This window comes from Arvicanthis niloticus, chromosome 16 (assembly GCF_011762505.2).
Source record: "Arvicanthis niloticus isolate mArvNil1 chromosome 16, mArvNil1.pat.X, whole genome shotgun sequence".
Classification (NCBI taxonomy): domain Eukaryota; kingdom Metazoa; phylum Chordata; class Mammalia; order Rodentia; family Muridae; genus Arvicanthis; species Arvicanthis niloticus.
In genome coordinates, this window is record NC_047673.1 from 46,526,169 (window position 1) to 46,541,761 (window position 15,593).

A 15,593-nucleotide genomic window follows, 5' to 3' on the forward strand; every position below is an offset into this window, starting at 1 on the left:
TTACTAAATTGGGCCTTTTCTAAGAGAGAGGGAGCCTCTCAGCATAGTTCTACCCCTAATCCTGCAAACCACTGATTCTCCCCTTTCAGCTCCAAGGCTTCCTTCCCCACTCCCTCTTGGAGCCTAGTGGGCTCTGCACCAATTCTACACTGCCCCTCCTTTTTTTAGGAGCTGAAAGGCTGAGCATTCCCTTGCGTGGTAAGTGGCCTGTCACTCTGTCCTGCTGTGCAGCTGTGATTGGCGGGAAGGACAAGTCCTCTGGCCCCGCCCCCGCCTCTCTTTGCCGCGCTCCGCTCCGTGGGATTTTTGCAAAGGTGGAGAGCGAGATTCCAGCTCTTGGATGTGGTGGAGCAGCTTTCCCAATTTTGACTGCTGCTGTTCTTCCTCAACCCTTGCCAGGGTCAGAGCCAAGAAAAGGCGAGTCCTTTTCTGCTGATAGAGCTTTGGGGGGAACTGTTGCTCAGGACCTGGCGCGTCGTCACAGTCTCACGCTTTTCTGTGGCTTCACTGTGAAATCACTCGCATGTTTGTAGCCCTGTGAATCTCTCCGCTCAGTGCTCAGAGGAGGGGTCCAGGAAAACACAAGTATTGAAAGAGGGATTCATAGTACTGCTGGAGCTGTCCGAGGTGCTGAAGCTTCCCAAGCGTTTGTCTTCAGCAGCCCCAGAAGGGGTTAGATGGCACATTTTCACTTCTGTCTTTCTGGTCCCCCATGCCTTGGATAAGACTGTTTTCAGGATCGTGAATACCTTTCCGTATCATGGCCCACGTGAGACACTTTCGGACATTAGTTTCTGGATTTTACTTCTGGGAAGCCGCACTGTTACTGAGGTAAGTCCGCATGCATTAACAATCTCATTAAGAGATCTCAATAGCTCCATAAGCCATCGTGTTAATCTGCAACCACTTGTTAATGAGGAAGCTGAGAAATCTGTGATTGTGTTCTGACTTACTGAAACTATACTTTAAATTATATTTATTTGTTTCAAAGAGCCTAGTAATCTATCTATTGATACATTTAGAAACATGTAATTTCCTATTAATTTTTACTGAAGGTATGTATTTAACTGGAGTCTTCCCACATTACTCTTTCAAACCTAATGACTTAAAAAATCAGTTATTTTGATTCTCACATATTTCTCATTAGAGTTTTCTTGGTGATGAATTATGTTTTCTGGGTGTTAATTTTTTTTTAAAAAAATACAAAGCATTAAGAAACTAGAAATGGGACCATCATTAAAATAGAAAGAGTAATGTAGAACACAAGCAATTATTGATAAGAGAAATGTCATTTTAATATATGCAGTGATTAGATAAAAAATAGAAACTTTAAGGTACTACTTTGCAGTGACCTAATTCAGCAATACATGAAGGCAAAATCATTAATAAATCATCAGGTATGTTCTGTGCCTACAGTTGTCTTTTGGAAGAAAGCGGTATAAGAAGACTACTAACTTGTAAAATAGTCCTGCCATTACAGTTTTTTCCTATGTCTCAGTTATATTTGGTAGGCTTTTTACATTTCTTTATAGCTATATAGAAGATACTAAAACAAGCTAGGTGAACCTGTTGTTCAGTAAACACTGCATGAAAGCAAGAAAATGTTCATATAGATATTTAAACTAGCAACTGAAATTTTATATTACTATTGTCACATAATTATTGTGGGATATTCACTTTATGGCTGACAACCTTTTCAAGAGTGTCAAAGTTAAATAACTAGAACACTGAATTAGTTAAGCATGTACTGGTTTCCATGTGATGTAAGTATTCCTTCTTGTGTTAGTAAATACAGCTTTAATCTTTCAGCTGTCTTAAAAGTGTGATTCATGTATTGTTCTGGCATGCCTGTTTGTAATAGGAGGTGGTTGAGAAGAAAATTACATTTCTTACAAATGCTGACTTCCTTTTAAATTGAAGTCTTAAAACATCTCAGATCACAGTATTTTCAGTGAAAAGTACATTAAGATGATTTTATGGGGTTTTTGTAACTTTCAATTGACAGAGGTCATATATCTGTGATGCAAATCAAAAGTATGTAGAGGTCTCATGTACATGAATATATTAAAGAAAGTGTCACAAAACTCAGGTTACAATATGCTAGTCATTTTGAAAGGCTTATTTACAAAATTTAATATCAAAGATGATAATATATATTTTAAAAGCACATATGTTGGTTTGGTTTATATTTAAGGTCAATTATTAAAATATATTAGTCAATAAGGTGAAATTTATATAATAACAATTCATCACAATAGTTTTATGGTAACTTGATATGTAATCTTCATTATTGGATGCTTTGATTTGTGATACTTTAGTGAAATTTCCCAAAATAATAGATAAGTACAGTTTATCTTTAATATCATTAATTAATGATTAAAATTTTAAACAATAATTCAATCATAAATTCTTAGAAAAAGACTTCCCCAATGAGGATTTTATTTTATATATTTTTCATCATTTTATTCTTTCAAAACCCAGAGAAGACTTTATCCTAAACTGGAATCATAAGACAGTAGATCATGTTCTGTGAAAACTTTAGTAACATTTGAATAATAAATATTTTTACCCCTGGCGATGGTCCTTAAAAGAAGCATTCCATAGGAATGAAAGAGCATCTTACTGAAAATGATATATAAAATGTCTTCATGGAAATTATTCTTTGTTAACTAAATCTACCTATGATGTATTGATAGAACATGAGACATGAAGACTGTGATTTGAAATGTGTCCTTCATTATTGTTAGCTATAGTCAGCTAATAGTCTTATTGAAGAACATAAATCATTAATTATCATACTTATACTTTAACAAACTCTTTCCAGGACAATATAGAGGCAACAGCATCAACCAATCACCAAAATCATTTATAATGTTCTTGTTCAAATAACTTTAACTGGTTTTTAAATGATTTTAAAAGTTCTGTTGAAAGAGCATAGATAATTCTAAAATAGATATATACATAAAATTTAGATAAGGTTTCAAAAGACTGAACAGACCCAGGTGAAGAGAACACAGACCTAGAATTAGGAGTAAAAATCAATACTAGGTAGGTGTTCACGCCAGCCACCACCTTGATCTCCTTCAAAGTCATCACATTTTCTAAAGGTAAAAGCTATCATAATTTATGCCACAAATATGTTTTTCTTGCTTTTGAACATTATAAATAAATAATAATTTGCATCTGATTCATTCTTCAGAACTTCATGTTTGTATGATTACCCATGGTGCTGCACATTGCAGTAACTCATTCTCATTAAAGTATGGGAGAGCTTTGTAAGACCTTAGGACAATCAACTTACTCTTTTTTAATAGATTCATAGATTATTTTTCAGCTTTGGCCTAATATAAGTCTACCATGAATATTCTTGATCATCATGTGACATATGTACTTTTGTTTGCATGAATGTGTGCATATATATTTGGATGGATGGACATATGTATGTATGTGAGTACTGTGTATGTCAGACCTGAGACTTTCTTTAGAAAAATTTCTGGATGGGTAAGTAAGAGTATGGTTAGATGAGTATATGAAACTTTGGTAGACCTTGTAATCTTCCTAAATCTGTTACACCTAATTCTATTTCCTATAAATGGTGTCTGAGTTCCTCTTGTTTAATAATACATATCTGGAGTAGTGCTAAGATACTATAAAAAATGTTGAACATTTTCCTTCATTATTGAAAGACCACAGTTTTTGTATCTTTTACATCAGAATAATTTCTATGGGTTTGTAATAAACTTTAACAAAATCAGTTAAAATTATAACTAGAATATCTATCATCAAAAATCAATTAGATTGTGAGCAACAAATCTAATATCAGGTCTGGGATATGTTAAAGAAAATTTAAAAGAAGTTGAGTTAAACATAAATTTAAATGAATTTATGTTTCAAAACTGTGTAGACATAAATATTAACTTCTAATTGTCAACACTATTACATTTTACTAAAATATTTCTATTTTATTAAACACTTGTGTTTAGTTTTCATCCTAATAAAATAAGGAACAACTGTTCATCTATTTTTGAAATGCAAATAGCTGATGATTAAGAAGGGCTTGCAGAATAAATGCCAAAGCACAAAACTGCAAGCAAAATTTTCTTTAATATGGTGGTCAGCAGAATATACCAGGTAACATTTTATTTTTATAGAGGCCCAACATAGGTTTGCTAGTTGGATAAATTATAATACCTTGTGGCTAAACCTGACTGTGTAAACTTCACAGGTCAATGCTAATGAGATGAGAACTTGTCTTATTGTATTACTTCAAAGTCTACCAAAACATTTTGTCATTTTAAATTCTTGGTTTTGCTTCAGAGATTGAAAACAATACTTTTAAGTGGTTTTGTGGGGTGGATATTTGTTTTCTCATGTAATACATTGAAAAGAATATATTTCAAAGAATAAATGTTTATACTTAAGGTTTATTACATGAAGTTACATTGAATTAATAATTATTATGCTTTCAATGAATTATACCTCATATACATGATTCTTATGTTTTTGTATGAATTGATTATATAGAAGTGAATTATAATCCAACATCCTAGTCAATCTACGCTTCAGATTACAAAGGAGGCTATAAAATATCCTTTTGCTCTATAAACTTAATTCTTTTTATTCAGACAACTCTGCACCCGGGTATGTGAATTAACTATTATGATCACATGTATAATGTTAAAAATTTGAGTATAAGTCTTTCTTCAAATTCTATATGCTTGTGTCCCCCAAATAGGTAGTTACACTTGATTGGGAAACTATTACCTTTCAAAGCATAGTAATTAAAGCACAAAAAATAAAGTGGGGTCAAGTGTCAAGAAATGTACAAGTACTCTTTTAGGGAATTGACCAGGGAGGCTATTAAGAATGTTTGACACTTGTTCTAAGTCAGGTCATATACTTGCTTAATGATCAGAAAAGACTATTTTGAGCTACAGGTGCTTGTATAGTCACATAGTGTATGCACAGGTAATGATGATTGCAAAAGTCAATGGAAGGAATTCATAGTTTGTGATCTGAGATCATATTCTTTGTTATAGATATTAAAATAGCCATCAATATAATCTTGCAGAGCTATAGAAATGGCTTTGTGGGAGGTGCCAGCAGCCAGATCAGATAATCCAAGTTCTAACCCTACAAATAATATGGTTAAAGAAGAGAACTGACTCCTAAAAGTTGTCTTTTGACCTCCACATATGAGCTATGGAATGTACATGCCCCAATACATAAATAGTCACATAAATATAGACACACACATACATAAGTAAACAAATGTTAAAGAAATCAATAACAGTAAAAATAAACCCTACAGAATAGAATAAGATATGAATAAATTTAGAAGCAAATGATGTAATTACAACTCTATAGTTACTATTATAAGGGTAGTATTAGAATTTGGATCAAAATACCTATATATCCCTCTCCTTGAGAGACAGAGTTTCCTTCAAAGTTATAGGTAATGACCGGATACTGTGGCACTCCTGTGCCCTCAGATACTCAAGAAGCTGTGATAGGTGAGTTACTTGAACACAGAAAATCCAAGGACACCTAAGTGAGCATAACACGACTCAGTCTAAAACATGTAGGTTATCATAAGTTTGGTAATAGAAATTAGTCTATTCTGGTGCTATTATCCAGCTAACCAGGAGGCCTAAGAGGGAAACACTGAAAATTAAAGGCCTTCTTGGGCTACAGAGCAACAACCATTATCAAAGCTATAATGATAATAATAATAATAATAATAATAATAATAATAATAATAATAATAACAAAATGAAGGCTGGATGTAAAGCTTAGTAGTAGAATACTTGCATAACCTAAAAGTTGTCTTTTGACCTCCACACATATGCTGTGGAATGTACATGCCCCAATACATAAGTACTCACATAAATATAGACATACACATACACAAGTAAACAAATGTTAAAGAAACTGACAACAGTAAAAATAAGCCCTAGGTTCAATGTACAGTACAAAAAAATCTTAAAGATGAAAAATAAGAAAATACTGAAATAAATCACAATTACAACTTAAATTACAAGAATAAATCTTTACTTGCATGTTTGCTTTATAATTTAAACTACATTTTTGCATTTTTGTTCAAAAAACTTACCTAATATATTAGAGTCATGCAGACTGTTTGGGTCATTTTCAGAAAGGAGAGCTGCATGTGTTTAGAATGTTTCGAGTGTGAAATGCTACCCTAATATCCTGCCATCTCTTAGGTAAGTAGAGATCTGCAGTAATTTAACTGCTACCAATGTAGATGTAGCAAATGTTTATAAAACAAATATTAAAGGAACTTGCACAAAGAGAGATATAAATAATACAAACATAGGATGGATAGATGGCTCAGTAGTTAAAAGCTCAAGAGTACAAGGTTCAGGTCTCTGCACTCATGTGCATACATACGCAGAGAAATATACACATACACTTAACTGCAATTAGGAAAACAAAAAAAATGGAAAACACATGCATGTGCAATGAGGGTAGAACACAAAATAGGGTGCAAGTAAAAAACATGCCTGGGTCTCTTATAGCATGTGATATGTATTATGTATCTTTACTCGTTCTCCTATCAAGCTTACCTGTAATTCTTTATATTGAGATTACCAGTGCTCCTGAAAACAACAAATAATAGGCACATGTCTGCATAGAATTGTGATATATTTATTCATTGTTTGTCTTTACTTTGTTGATTCTCATGAAGAATAGGACAGCTTGTAGCTTTGTTTTGCTTGGAGAAGTAGCCAGGAAAATGGAATCTGGTTTTGGATTAGAAGTAGGAACTCTATGACAGAACCAACAAAATGTGTGAATCAATTGAGAATGTCAGCCCGGAGGCGAACCTCTGCTAAAACTGCACGCCAACAACGTGTATTTCTTAAATTAGAATTTTAATCCTCTGACGTCATCAGAGGGAGAAAGTGATAAATAGATGTGGCCCCATCATAGTTTCTGAAATGCATGATCTCCATGCAAGAGGTTCTCCTGGAGAAAGTGTCACTAGTAAATAAAGGAATTAACCCCTAGTATAGTAAGTAACCTTCCAGGTGCATTTAAACATGAAAACTAAGTTGTTGGTATTATTACAGAATTAATGGATGGAAGAATTTCGAAGGTGATTGGTGAGGGCCTGCAATCACACATTTTCCACATCGATTGTACTAACCTTGAGATATTTCCAACAGTGTTAAAGACTTAACTACTAATGTAATAGTATTGGAAGAGGTTTAAATGGAGATAACTGGGGCATCAGTCTCCTACCTAACTCTTAGAACACCCGAGGAACACTTACGTTGGAAGGCTCTTTGTTCAGATTTAAACATTCTCTACATTGAGATTTCTTTATTAACAAAGAAAATGTATTTGTTAAATAATTTTAATAGTAAAATTAAGTTATTCAATCTCTTCTCTCCAAAGTGAGCTTAAACTTGCATTCCCTATATTTGCAAATGTAAGTGTTGGTCTTAGAATTTAGGTTTTATTTATTCATTTCTTTTTATAGTTTTACAGTTTAGATGACATTACTGATATATCTGAATCAGGATTTGAGTCGGGAATATTTTTCAAGTCTGTTGATCCATGCATGAAGATCAAACACTCCAGTTTAAAATCACTTTGTAAATTTCACCTGTATCTTTCCATGGTTTTTATTAAACTCTGTGAAATAATGGTTACATTTACTTTCTAATATGTAAAGCTTTAGAGCAAAAGTTTTCTTTTGATAGTTACCGTACTCACGGTATCTATTTCATATTTGTGTTTTAGTTTTATGCAGATTTTATCTTACCTTAATTATAAGTTCCTCAAGGACTGGTTTATTTTTGAATTATGTTTTAGCTCTTTAATGTTTAATTCAATATCAATTCTCAAGTAGAAACTCAACATATAGTTTTTTAAAAGGTACTTTCTGCTTATCTATCATATGACATAAAGGAAATTTTACATTCAACATCTCATATAAGATACATGACCAAACAAATTATACTTTGAAAACATTACCCACTGTGAGGTTAAAAACACACAGATATTAGGAACTTTTAAAGGCTGTAATAAAGTTTTTTTTTTTTTATTCCACAAGGACAATGGATTCTGTAATGTGATGTTATACAAATTACCATAAAATTATCCAATCAACAATATTATTAATTCTTCTTCAGATCCTTTTCATTATTGCTTTTAACAATTATTTTCTATATATTCTAATAATAGTCCATGAAATTATGATAGCACAAATACGCCCTTTGTATCTCCAGTTTTTGTACTTTATATCTGTTTGTTCTTATACATTAATAATAGCTTAAATTCTTATACAATAAAAAATATCTGCACAGCTTCCTTGGGGTAGTAATAACCCCATATTCTAATGCTTGCCACCCTGTAGTGTTGCGTCTTACAATTTTGTGCACTTTACACAATATAATACAATTATGAAAAATTATATAGTTTATATAATAGTCCTAACCTGGAGTCATAATTGAGAAAGAAAATACATTTTTGATGATTTTGGATTACTAGGTCTTTGTAGCTTTGAAAATGAAAAAATTGTATCATTTAACTACTGACACTGCTAAATATGAAATAGTCCTAAAAGAAAAGCAGCAAGGGATTTTCATAAAAGCATTGTTTTAAGAAAGCATTAGGCCTCCAGTAATTAAAGGGGACCTTGTAATGGCTCCAGTCTTCCTGTCATTGTCCAGTGAGGCATGAGGGCCATACCCATCCCGATGTCTTTTTCCTGGAGAGGGGATACTTTTGACATCAACTCCTACGCAGTCAGGCTTGTCCCTCAGGGAACCCAGAAAGATATTTTTAACTTTTATTTATATTCTTTTGCAGTGCTTAGCCTCACAGCCTAAGCAAGAATTTAGATGGCCAGTCAGAGGAGGTTCTGTGTGGCCCCTCCCTGCTTGGTCTGGGGCAGAAGTCCCCTCTTTTAGGTTGGGTGGAGATGAGTTTTGGGAAAACCCTGGATAGAGTAACAACCTCATCTTGAGTCTCATGGTCCTCCATAGCTAACATATGATACTGTATAGGTTTTGCTACCAAATTATCTATCTGTTGTTTCACAAAGTTAGTCAGCCTATTTAAGGCCCAGGGACCAAAAGAAATAAGCAAAAATAACCCAATTAATGGTCCCAAGATGGAAGGAAGTAGGGTTGGCAACCATGGAGAGATTGAAAACCAATTCTTGTACCAGCTCTCAATATTCTCTTTCTCTCTCTGTCTTTTCTCAAGGCCTTATTTAATTTACCTTTTTCATGCTCTCTTTAACCATCCCTGTCTTGTCTATGTAGAGGCGACATTCTTCTTTAAGGGCTGTACACAGTCTAGGGCTGTACACAGTCTTTTCTATTGTAAAAGAGTAAATCAAGTCCAACAAAGTCCTTTGCAATTTTTGGAGATCACTTCAGAAAACAAAACGAGGGATTTCTTCAGATTAGTGATGCCACTCTTTAGCTGTTTGATTTCCTTGTCAATGGCCCATCGAAGGTCTGAGTATTGTAAATTCAGAGGGAAGCATCAGGATTAAAACTTCGAACAGCAGACATCATGAGTGATTCATTTTTACCTGAAAGGAAAAAGAAGGGAATTTTCATGGAGATTTCTCTTCCCTGAATGTCAATTGTTATTCATCTTATTTATAATTGGACCTGGGTTTGTGGGGGTATCTATTTATTTCATTAACCTTTTTAACTGCCATTTAGCTGTGTCTTCTGTGGTACCAAACAGGCATATCAATCCTTGGCCCCATATGAGAACTGGGTCCTGGCCATTCAATTTAAGGATAAGAGGGTCCTTCCACAAAGCTGTGGCATAGTTTTTATTGGTCTCAGTGATGCCAGAAGCAGTCAGCAGCAGATTTGCCATGAGCTTTCAGTTTTAGAAAATTAAAAGTGAACAAGGCATGATGGAGAATATTTCTGGGAGACTTCTTCTGGGGGTACAGTTCCCCTTATTTTGTTTTTAAAGCCAATTTTTCAGAGTTCTTGTAAAATCAGGGCAGAAGCGCCAGCAGCCACTCCTTCCACACTCAGAGTCATGAAGACACTATTTAAAGAAATATAGATCTATATTAGTAATCTCTTTTATCAAAGGACTGTTATAAAACCGCCAACAACTAATCAATCTATATAATATATCGATTAATGATAGCTTCTTCTACTGTTTGTAAAATTACTCCTCTTTTGTCAATTAATTGTTGAGGGAAATTAGGATTTGCATCTCTTTTGAGAATATTAAACAGAGACAAAAATTCTTTTGTGGAGAGCTTAAAATAAGATCTTAGCCAATTAGTCTCTCCTAGAAACTTTTGAAAATAATTTGAAATAAGTAAATTATCTTTTTTTTCAGACCCATTGTCTGTTATTTTTTATTGGATATTTTATGTATTTACCTTTCAATGTTATCTCCTCTCCCATTTTCCCCCAAAACCCTTTATCCCATACCCCCTCCTCGTATTTTTATGAAGGTGTGCTCCCACCATCCTCCCTGTGCTCTAATTCCCCAACACTAGGGAATCCAAACTTTCGGGGACCAGGGCCCTCCACTTCCACTGATGCCTGACAAGGCCACCCTCAATTACCTATGCAGGTGGAGCCATGAGTCTCTCCCTTTGTGTTCTCAGACTGGAGGTTTAGACCCTGGGAGCTCTGGTTGAGTATTTTGATACTCCTCTAAAAAGGACCAAAGCACCCACACTTTGGTCTTTCTTCTTCTTCTTGAGTTTCATGTGGTCTATGCATTGTATCTTAGGTATTGTGAACTTTTGGGCTAATATCCACTTATCAGTGAGTGCATACCATGTGTGTTCTTTTGTGATTGAATTACCTCACTCAGGATGATATTTCTCAGTTCCATCCATTTGCCTAAGAATTTCATGAACTCATTATTTTTAATAGCTGGATAGTACTCCATTGTGTAAATGTACCACATTTTCTGTATCCATTCCTTTGTTGAGTAACATATGGGTTCTTTCTAACTTCTGGCTATTATAAATAAGGCTGCTATGAACATAGTGGTGCATGTGTCCCTGTTGTATGTTGAAACATCTTTTGGGTATATGCCCCAAAGTGGTATAGCTGAAGGTCAGGCCTCTATCCCCACCTTGGCAAGATTAGAATCACCATGGCCCTTCTATACTTGGAGAAGGGAGGAGATGTCAGGGGCAGCCCTGCTTATACACTGAAGGTCTAAAATCAGCCATAAGCCTAAAACCAGCAATAGGCCTGAAATATGTGCCTGCTAACACAAAGTATTGGGTCTCTGTGAAAAAACACTGAAACAGTTGGCTATAAGCTATTGTAAACAGACAGCTTCTGTGGAAATTTACCAGCCTGAGTAGTCATAGACCTTGTACATAGGCAGGCTTGGTGGATAGTACCAACTTAGATAAGGACAAGTGAATCATAAGAAGAGTCATAGTGACCTGTCCCCTGAACCTTCACCCAGCCGATACCCTGTTCTGAAAGATATCTGTACTCCCCCTGAACACCTATGCTCCTGTGTCATCCCCTTCCCCACATCCTGCCTTTATGTGTTTATAACTCATGTGTGAAAAAGTAAAAATTACGATTTGATTTTTTAAAAAAAGGAAAAAAAAGCAGGAAAAAAGGTAAAAGTTAAAAAAAAAAAAAAAGCCAATGCATTAAGCTTTCTTTAAATATAGTTTAAGTCACAACTGCCCTGACTTAAGTTACTAGTGGATAATTGTCAGAGTCTTATCTATATGTCTTTACAAAAGAACATTAGTACATTGTCACTTAGTGTATTTTTCTGTAAGTTAGACTGTTAATTTTAGTATGGACATTAGGCACATGCAGATTCTCATTTGTAAAATTATAGAGTGTTTCTAAAGCAGATCTCAGTAGCTAGTGGTAGTGTTTGCTTTGGAAAGTTTTATGCTTGGTAAATAGAGAAAGCTCAATGCAGCCATTACAAAAATTTTACAACAAATCTACCAAAAATTCTAGCAACAGATAAACTAGAGGAAATTACAAATCATCAATAGCATATGAAGAATCAGCAGCAGCAATGCTTGACTTGAAAAAATTCTTATTCAGACTCTCCAAATAATATTTCACGTGTGAGCCTGTGAGATCTACAGGTAAAACCTTGTGAAATGATATCCTCTTTCTCTCCATGAAATGACTGAGAGAAAATGTGAATTCTACCTCTTTGGCTAAACAGTACTCATTTTATGTCACCATCTCTAAGATAACATCTCGGATCTCATCCCTAGTCTCAGTAGGGATTTACCTTCCATGGACCTATGGCAATGTCCCAAAGGCATGATAGTTGAGCATACCCCCTTCTCAAAGTGTAAATTCTTTCAGAAAAAGACAGTGATATATTCATAGTCCCTCTTTGGGGCTTACATGAATATCTTGCACATGAACTTCCTACTGAAGTCCATCCCTGCCTGCCTTCCTCTACTGCAAGAAGCCACCTGCAAGTCCCAGTAAAACATAAACCATCTCATTCATGGAATAGACCTGTAAATATTTCCTGAATGTTGGTCATTTACTGTTGTGTATGTATGTGTTTGTGAGTGAATGTGTGCCGGAATTGAAGGGCAGAGTTTAATGTCTGTCAACTTTATGTATCAAGAGAGATTTTTTTAATTGAATCTCAAAGATTTAGCTAGGAGGCTGGCCAGTAAACCCCATGGCCTTGTCTCTGTCTCTACAATGTTGGAATTGCGGACTTCTATCACTACAGCTGGCATTTTTACAAGAGCGCTAGGAGTGCAGACACAATCTGATATCAAATGCTTACTGACTGAGCTATTGCCCAGCCCCCTCATTTACTTTTGGTAATACATCCACATTAGAAAGGAGAAACATAACCAAGAGATCACCAAACATGAGCCAGATATTAATCAATTGTTAATTAACATATTGAAGGTCACACTTAAATTCTATTAAATCTGTTACAGTTCTAAGATCAGAGTCACTGGCATGTTTCTGAGTACCCCGATAAGTTGAAAATCAGGATATCATATATTAGGTTTTTTCTTTTTAATCTATTTATTTGTGGGTATATAAAAATTCAGTTGCAAAAGGTTTCTTTTTTTAAAGCTGATAATAACTGAATATATAACCATAGATAACTAGCAAATAAAGCAGCAGTTACAAATATTGGATAAAACCCATATTTGGGGGGGGGGAGAACAAAAAGAAAGTATTTCTAAGGAATAAGTTCATTTAAATGGACACAGGACTCCAGGTGGGGTGTGAGAAGGGGAAAGAAGGCCATTTCAGATGGAGACTGCAATATTAGCAGGGACAACATTGTCACAAGAAAACAAAATGGAGGATCCAGTCAGCTTCACAGTGTCATTTCTAACACAGGACCTCACATTTTCTTTTAAATAAATGAATACTTTATGTGATTTTAGAACTCCTGCAGTATTTGTAGGACATCAGCACACACTTTAAAAAAAATTCTCTATTACAAAATGCTTTATTTGCCTTTCCTTGACCATAAGGGAATATTACTTTCTGAAAAGCTAATGTATCTGCCTGTGTTTGTTATATGTATTTGTTGATTTGTTAATTTTATCACTTAAATTCTGGCTGTGTGAAGAAGGGCACTATAGGCAAATTAAACAAACAAAAATTTCAGGAAAGAGGAGTCAGGGATATGAGTAAGCTAGTAAAATATTTTCTGAACAAACAAGAGCACCCTAATTCTATCTGCAGAACCTTTGTAAAAACCACTTGTGGGTGCAAGATTGCAACTCCAGCCCTAGAGAGGAAGAGATGTCTGATCTCAAGAACACACTGGCCAGGCGGTCTAGTAAAATTGATGAGATTCACATTCCAGTGGTAAGCCCTGTCTCAAAATCACATTATAGCATTTGAGGTGTGTCAAAAAATTTTTTTACAAACATTCACAGGTAAGCACTCATATTTAAACACATCCATACCCATAGGAACCTGCATATAAATAGATTTATAGCACACATTAGATACAAGCACATGTGAACACAGATGAGTGCACACATATGCATAGGTTTATGAATTTCATGGTGTTAATAAAGTGATTATTTTCTTGTTAAAAAAAACCACAAAAATATATCAGGCAACCCTAATTCTAAGAACTTAAATCTGTACCTTTATAAAACGACTTACTTGCTGCTTACAACTCTAAGATGCATTGAATGGTGTTTCTATTCTGTATTCAATTATCCTCTCATAAGATGAGATTTGTCTTTATAGACCTACAAAAGAACCTTTCCTTGTACATTGCATCCTGCTGTCTAATAAAACTACACTACCTTCTTTGTGTGCTTTTTTGCCTCCTATTTTCTGCAGTGAGGGAAATAGAAGCAGCAAGGATTATATAGATTAAAATACTGTACATCCCACTCTTCTTCAAGTTGTTCCTTTGTAAGGTCTTAAAATACTTGAAAAGACCTTTGAATCCTTTTCTTTTCTCCCTTAACCCTTTGGGATTTAGGATATCTCTTTCTTCCTATAAATCTTCAACCGTGAGCACCATCAAAGACAGTGATCCCACTGCAGATCTCTGCTGGTGTCTTTGAGATTATAGTAACGTTGAATCTTATTTCTAGCCCAAATATTTCTCCTTAACCAACATCACATAAACCTCAACCTTTGCTTTACTTCAATATTTAAGTTATTATTATCTTCTGTGTGTCTGTTTTCATATATAAATATAAAAATATCAAGGACCTAGAGAAAACTAAGATCCAATCTTGGAATATAATTTAAAATTGTATGCCATTATAGGAAACAATTAGCCTATTTTAGACTTAAAAAAATCAAGTCTTACATTTTATCTGGTTTCTCTGTTAACAACATCTAAACAATAAATGTAGAGACAATACTCTGAGTCAAACTTCATTTCTCATTTTAAAAGGCTCAGTGACATTTCTATGGGCTGACTGTTGCAACTCTGCTGTCTTATCTTTAGAATGTTATGTCTACAGCTGTAGGCATCGACAGATACATTTGTAAAACCCGACATTATCAAAATATGATCATATTTCTTTAGCAGAAATATGTACTTAGCATTGGAGGGATAATGCTTGATTTGCTTTATGTCAATAGCCTGTCTTCTAAATGGCTACTTTATAACTAACATCCACTATAGTCATACATATAAGAGATATTTAATTGTCACAAAAAAGTTATTATTTTAGCTCAGGTGAGATTCATTTGTAAGGGATCCAATGTGCTGAGTAAAGTATGATCAGTTTAATAAAACATTCTATAATAAAGAAGGATCTGTATATCAAAAATAGAAGGAAAACCATTACAACTAAGTTGCATGTGAGAAACAGAGAGTAGCATAGAATAATAATCACACAAGCGCAAGCGTGAGTTCACATGCACACACACACGCAGACATGCAAGCAGAAACAGAAGGGGACTGAGGATAAAGATGTGACATTGATGACTCTCCCAGTTGTGGGAGAGTGAGTCGTTAGTGGAAAATGTCAGAAGTGATTAGAGGGTTCGGAAGTAAACATTGGGTGGTACTATTCAGAGCATAGACCACTTTTCTTTTCTTTTCTTTTCTTTTCTTTTCTTTTCTTTTCTTTTCTTTTCTTTTTTTTTCAA

General features: G+C 34.6%; 1 protein-coding gene across 2 annotated transcripts in view; it reads left to right on the forward strand.

Moving 5' to 3' along the window:
- The first annotated feature begins 282 nt into the window (after positions 1 to 282).
- Glra3 (glycine receptor alpha 3) overlaps positions 283 to 15,593 on the forward strand; it is a 164,234-nt gene continuing 148,923 nt past the window's right edge. The window contains exon 1 of one of the 2 annotated variants that reach the window (XM_034520708.2): positions 283 to 831. In XM_034520708.2, coding sequence (XP_034376599.1) covers positions 761 to 831 — 71 coding nt within the window. In that variant the 5' untranslated portion in view covers positions 283 to 760. The remainder of the gene's footprint in view (positions 832 to 15,593) is intronic. The other variant, XM_034520709.2, reaches the window with a different exon arrangement.